Below are 7022 nucleotides of genomic sequence, written 5' to 3'. Positions count from 1 at the left end.
TCATAAAACAAACAAGGATTACACACTTGAGTGTTCAATGAAGTGACAAAGCCATATAATACGTTTTGGGACAAGATCTTGACATACATAGGTGCCAAATCTTCACTTAACTTGGTGATTCGAAATGCTGCCCAACACACTCTTTATTCCACCTTTCGTTGGAACTGTTGTCCTAGACAATAGCCTAGAGTTGTAACGGTGGGCTATTGTCCCCACCCCCCAAATAATAATAGAAACATTATTAAGATGCATTTTTCATTTATGTGTGAAGGCAAGGCATCAAAAGGCATAAAACTTATAACCACCCAGAGGAGCTGCTTGTGTCTCTTAGGAGCTTGCATGGTGTTGTGAAGGGGGAAGCAAGATATGGGAGGGCGGCAGAAACGTTATCGGCATTGGCCATGGTGCAACAGCGCCACCTATGTCAATATCTGTGTCTCCTCGTGGTGCTTCTTGCGGTTCCAAGCGGGGGCTTGTATTTCTACGCCTCAGACTACGCATCATGGGTGGCAACGGTGTCGGTGTTCAGGAACACGACAGTAAACATGGCGACGGGGGTGCTCGAGATGAACCGTTACGTAACGACGACGGTGGGTAGGGCGCTCTACAAGAAGATGATCCGCATGCAGAATAGCACTGCCAACACCTTGACCTCCTTCAACACCTCCTTCGTCTTCTCCATGAACACCGACATGAGCCGTGAGTACTTCGGCGACGGCATGGCCTTCCTGATTTGCCCTAATCTCTTCAAAGGAGACGACCTCCAGGTCTCTTCCGGCGGCTACCTCGGCATGTTTAACTCCACCACCAACGGCCGAGCCTCCAACAAAGTCTTCGCCGTCGAGTTCGATACGCACAAAAACCTCCCCTTCGATGACCCCAACGGCAACCATGTCGGCGTCGACGTCAATTCCCTCCGCTCGATCAAAACCAACGACCTCTCCTCCCTCGGTATCATCCTCAACGCCGGCGCTAAAATCGCTTGCTGGATTGATTACGACGGTGTTAATAAGTACCTCTGGGTTTACTTGGCTTACTTCCCCTCCAATAAGCCCTCCCTCCCTGTCATCGCCATGGCTCTTGACCTCTCTCCCAACATGCACGACTTAATGTACGTCGGCTTTACCTCCGCCACCGGCACCAGAGCAGAACTCCACACCATCTACTCATGGTGGTTCAGGAGCGGCTTCGGCATACTCTCGCCACCCTCTCCGCCACCGTCTTCCTCGATGTCCACTTCCCGGTCCAGCAATCCGTTGGCGCGCCTCGGCCGCAAAACCACCGTCGCGGCTATCTTCTCGCTTGCTGCCATCATCCTCTTCCTCTTCGTTTTGTTGGTCCTCGGCAGGCGGCGCTGGAAGAAGAGGTCGAAGCAGATGATCGACATCTTCCTTCCCATTGCTTGCTGGATGTACTGGAAAGAGAGCACCAGTGAGTCGAGAAGTACTCGCTGCCTGAAGCTCACAGCGCCTCCTGTGGAGCTGCTTGCATGGTTGTGGAGAACCAAGTTGGCCAGGCGGCGTGAGCTTCAACATTGTCAACAAGTTCACCACAAGCTGCCTCCACTAGAGACGGTGCTGAAGCGCAAGACGGGGCCTCACTACAGGGGGGAGGCATGGCTGGAAGATCAGCGGCGGAAGCGCCGGAAACGACATGCTCCAAAGCAGAAAGCAGTTCATATGATAGAATTTGAAGAACCAGACGATAGCTCAGATGAAGCTGATTCACCTGAAATGCAAACGGAAGTTGATCGCCCGGTGATAGTGAAAGGAAAGCCGCCAGTGCCGAGAACTGCTCTTGAAGGGGACGCTGGTCTAACACGAGAAGAGGCAAACTGGCGGGCTCCGACAGAGGACGATCCTGCAGAGTCTAGTGCAGATAATGCTGGACGTCCTCTTCCAAGTGCAGAAGGTCATGCTAGAGCTCGCCGGAGAGAGGCAGCGCCGCGTTCTCCTGTGGCGGGGCAACGTAAGTCTAACTCAGAAGGCAATGCTATAGCTGCTCCCAAAGCGGACGGGCTTGCCAGAAGTATTCTGAAAGGCACTGCTGTTACAACACAAGCGCAGGCGCAGTATAAGTCGAAACAGAAGGCGAAATCTCATCGGAAAGGAGCGGCGGCTCCTGCTCCGCCGGCACAACCTCCTGCAGTGTCCGGTGATCAGGAAGACGAGGCTGGAAGACTGCTGTTACTAGCGGAGGCAACTCAAAATGAAGAACCTGTTTCAAATGTGGATGCTAGGATCATATTGCAGGGGGATCCTTCTGTCGCAGTTACCCTACACAAGCATGCCGTCTCCACCAATACTACACGCTTGGCGCATGCTGCGTCTAGTCCAAAGGATGATCACTCTACAAGAGAGAACATAGCAGCAGCCGCAGAAGCTGAGTCTGATCAACAGGAGAGCCATAAGAGCTATCTTTGGAGAAGCGATTCTTTCATCGTTATAGAAGATGAATTCGAAGGCGATGCCAGGATCTTTCAGAGAAGAGGGTCTTTCCTTATACCCCAAGGCGCAGATGAGGCGCTTGAAGGGGCCGCCGTTGCAGAGCGGCAGGAGGAAGCTGCTACATCTGATTTTGCGAAGAGTCATGTTGTCGCTGGTGGTAGAGTTCTTATGAGGAGAGGGTCGTTTAGTGTGCCGGCGCATGAATCGGGTACCACACGAGAACCAGCTTCAGTGGAATTATTTGCAGAGAGTGATCAGAACACTGATAGAAACCTTCTGAGAAGAGGTTCTTTCATTCTTGTTGAAGATTCAGGTGGTGTGTCAATGCCAGAAGGGAGCTCTTCACAAAGGGAGCTCGCACGCGACACACAGAGCGCGCATGGCAGAACCCTTCTAAGACGAGGGTCTGTTACTGTGCCTGCTGCAGAAGATTCAGATAAGATCGACGCAGGAGCCCATCAGTCAACAAATGAAGCTCGTCATGATCAATCAAAAGCCGGCGCTTCCAAAGCCTTCCACGACCCGGGGAAATCTCATGTTGCACATCTCTGGCTCTTTGATTGACATTTGCAAGCGGCTTCTCGCAAGTTTTTGACATGTATATAGTTCTCTGTACAGAGATCAGCACCATTGTAGCAACAATGGCTAGCGCTACTGTTCAGTAGAAAATGAAAAACCAGGTTTCTTATATCATTACCCCTTGCACTAGACTAGGTTTCCATAACTATTAACTTTAATTACTATGATTAGAGCAATTTTTAGAATTAGGAATAGCAAACAGACACGACGGTTCAATTAAGTGCCAATATATATGAAAAAAGATATTAATAGGGTTCAAGGCAAGGTTACAACTTGCAAATGAATTCTAAGAGGTTGGGCAGGTCAACAGTCGCAATTGATTAAAGCTTTTTATTTAAAACATGGTCAAACACAAACTCTCGTGACCAAGTATAATTTATGTAGATCCTATTATGGACGATGATCTCTACTTAACACTAGTGGGCCACTTTGATGGCTTTTAGAGAGTTTTAAAAAAAAACGCATTTCTTTCATTGTTTTAGCCCCTTTTTTTTCTAGAAAGGTAATGACATGGATCTTCTTAGAGGCCCTTTTTGAGTCCAAATTTTTTTTAATATTTTATGTTTGTTTTACTTATATTTTATGCCTATTTTCACTTATATTTGCCTTCTCGTGTGGTGTTGTTGACGTGATTTCAAATGTGTACCCATCATCAAGCATTGAGTGGTAGCAACCAGTGGAATCCTTCACTAAGACATTCAAAGCCATCTATGCTGTGTTTGGAAATTTCTTGTTTCCAGACCAGGCCTTTTCTCTCTTTATAAACAAAGGTTTACTTTTGTATAATGCAAAATACATTATTCCTCCGGATTCCCAAGCATATGGTAGACTTGAAAGTTTTCTTATTCTAGGTCTTGCTTCTCTTATTGATTGGAAATTGCCGACAAGGGTATGCTAGCCTCATTCAAATCTAAGATAGTCTTGGATATTCAAAAATCCATGACGGCTGAAAGGATTTCTAAGAGGCTCAAGCTAACATGGTTTATCCAACATCATGTCTTCGTAGCATGTTTTAGAGGTGCCGATATGCACAAAACAAGGACAATATGGTTATGTAGGAATATATCTGAGAATGATGTTCTTGGAGTAGAACAAAAAGTTTATCTTACTTCATGTCTTTGTAGCATGTTTTTAGAGGTACCAATATGCACATAACAAAGACAATATGGTTATGTAGGAATATGTCTAGTGAGAATTATTTTGATAGTATTCTTGAAGTAGAATGAAAGGTAAAAGAAGGCATGCCTAAAGGTGATATCCTGAAGTGTAGTGCAATGCTTGCACATTGACTCAGTGGGGTAAGTTCATACCATATCTCTTGACAACCCTATGTATGGGTTTGGATTATAGGCAACTAAAGAAGGCTAAAGGATAATGTTGGTTGCCATTATATTCAGTATAGAAGGCTAAAGGATGATGTTGGTTGCCATTATATTCAGTATAGAAGGCTAAAGGATGATGTTGCCATTATATTTAGTCTACGAGAGTTTGATTCAATTATGAACTCAATATTCAATTAGTTTTGGAAACTTTAGAATTATCTTGGTCAATCCAAAATGGATGTTGAATGATGTCACGTGAGTCCATAGAATTGTTTTTATATGGCATATAGATCTTTGTGCAAAGGATCTATGTGGTTAGGATGACTAAGAGGAATAGCCATGCGGTGTCTAAACTGATTGAATACATGATCACACTTGTTTTAGCCCACAATTTGTTCATTTTGATGATTAGGGTTCCATTTAACTTCGAATTCATCCTTATGGCAATGATACTACCTTTGGAAAAGCACTTGAGATATTTTACAACATTTTGACTTAGACAACTAATGTGAGATAGAGAGACAATTCCTAGAGGCCAAAAGATTAAGGATGTGGGGGTTAAGTTTCTCTTATGGGAAGCAACCTTCATCCTACTTCTAAGTATGCCACCAAAAGTGCATCAACATCAGGTGATAAAGTATTACCATTGCTTACATATCAGAGCCAATGGACTTGTTTGAGCTAGAGGATGAAGAAGAGGAGGAAAATCCCCTTAGAAACTTTAGCATTGGTGAGCATTCAAGAAGGTCTTGAGAAACAAGATCAAGAGGAAGAAAAATGGGCAGGGGTAGAGGAAGGAAAATGCATAAGAAATGAAAGAGGAAAAGGAGGAGGAGGAGGAGGAAGAAAAGGAGAGGAGGACGAGGAGGAGGTGGAGGAGGTGGAGGAGGAAGAAAAGGAGAGAAGGACGAGGAGGAGGTGGAGGTGGAGGAGGAGGACACTCAAAATGCCCCTGGTCATACATTGAAAGAGAGGGGGAGGGTTTCCTAAGCCACGTTAAGCATTTGTGCATCGTATATATGCACAATCATAGTTCATTCATCACACGGATAGAAAACCAATATAGCATATTTTTGGCTTTTTGTGCCATGCTTTATATGCCTACTTGCTGAGGGGTCAAATTTTCTTCGACACTGGCTTCTTTTTTATCACTTGTGATGAACTCCTAATATCATTTTCCTATAAATAAATTGGTCTTCATAAACTTGGGGGTAAGGAGGCTACCCCTAGAGCCAAACTTGGGGGTAAGGAGGCTACCCCTAGAGCCAAACCATGCAGAATAAAAAATCCCAGTGAAGATGTACATCACAAACACCCAAGATTGGAAGATGCAACTAAAGCAAGAGCTGCATAATGTGACCAAAGAAAGCTCAGTATAAATGATTACTTATTGAAGGTTAAAGGGATTACATATGCCCTTGCTTCCATTGGATCTCCAGTTAGATGATGATATGGTGTTCCTGTGACCTTGAATTTTCTTGGCAAAGAATACATCTAGTTTCAGATCTCCATTGGATTTCGAGAGAGCTTTCGTGATTTTTAGGAATTTATTGCTCTTCTCATCCAAGAGGAGATGAATATTGGGGTATGTTCATCCTATGGAAATTCAAATGAGCATGCCTTCTACTTAGGTACAGGTAGAGATAGAGGGACATCATCATTTAGAGGTCAAGATGGAGGCCGTTGTGAGGAGAATCATGAGTCCATCCTAAACATGATGTGTAGATAAATGCAATGTATATATGATAGTGTGTGATGAATCCAAGTGGCTAGACACGTGGCAACCAAGAGGATTTGTGCAAGTGCGTGAACGAAAAAGAAATAATGTGGGCAATCTTAAGAACTCGGCTACGCTACTTTCTGGAAAAAAGAAAGAATGTAGGCGATCGTAAAGAAGTGGGCTACACTACTTTCTAGAAGAATCAAAGGTGGTGATGGGGTCAAAGAAGGACAATTTGGGGGAAGGTTTCAACATTATGCAAGAGTGTGTGACCTACACGAGAGAGGATTCGAATGATTGCAGTGGAGAGGTCCTGCAAGTTTGTTTATTTTTGTTGAAGGTTGCAGGCTGGAGAACTTGCAGATGTTGAAGGTTACAGGGAACAGTTTAGTGTGAGAGGTCTAGTTGGATTAGAGCAGAGGGAGGGTTGGAGTCCAGAGAATTAGCTAGGAGGCGTGTCCCTTAGGTTCTCTATGGAGCACCTTTGTTAAAGACTTGGTCTAGACCAGAACTCCTCAGCTGTAGTAGCTGCTGCTGAGGGTTAGTTGAATGTTGATTTCTATGAAGTTTTTAGTCGTGGGATGAAGATGTTGCTCTGAAGAGCTCTTGATGACGTCTACTTGTGGAAGACCCTGATGGTTTTTATTTTCTTGAAGCCCCAAGTCTCACGGATGTTGAGACTGCTTGGTTTTGTTTTAATGAAGCATAGAGTGTGTGGAGTTTGAGTTTCATGTGAATTGATGACATTTTGTGCCATGGTGGCTTACTTGTGTTGTCTTGATTGAGATTATGAGAGAGGAACCCTTGCGAGTGTAAATCTAAAGGTTGTTGGTGTGTTAGAACTAAGTCAGAATCAAATGAGAGAGGAACACTTGCGAGTGTAAATCTATAGGTTGTTGGTGTGTTAGAACTAAGCCAATCAGAATCAAATGAGAGAGACTATAGAGTCAGATT

General features: G+C 44.5%; 1 protein-coding gene across 1 annotated transcript; it reads left to right on the top strand.

Annotated features, from left to right (window-relative positions):
* Positions 1–359: 359 nt before the first annotated feature.
* LOC147608436 (uncharacterized) lies at positions 360–3200 on the top strand. The gene has a single exon (XM_086789376.1). It carries the CDS (start codon positions 402–404, stop codon positions 3009–3011), a length of 2610 nt encoding a protein of 869 aa, XP_086645502.1. The 5' UTR covers positions 360–401; the 3' UTR covers positions 3012–3200.
* The last annotated feature ends 3822 nt before the right edge of the window (positions 3201–7022 follow it).

This window comes from Cibotium barometz, chromosome 53 (genome assembly GCF_041138505.1).
Source record: "Cibotium barometz isolate CiBa-2024 chromosome 53, ASM4113850v1, whole genome shotgun sequence".
Classification (NCBI taxonomy): Eukaryota; Viridiplantae; Streptophyta; class Polypodiopsida; order Cyatheales; family Cibotiaceae; genus Cibotium; species Cibotium barometz.
This window is presented reverse-complemented; position numbering and strand designations above follow the sequence as displayed.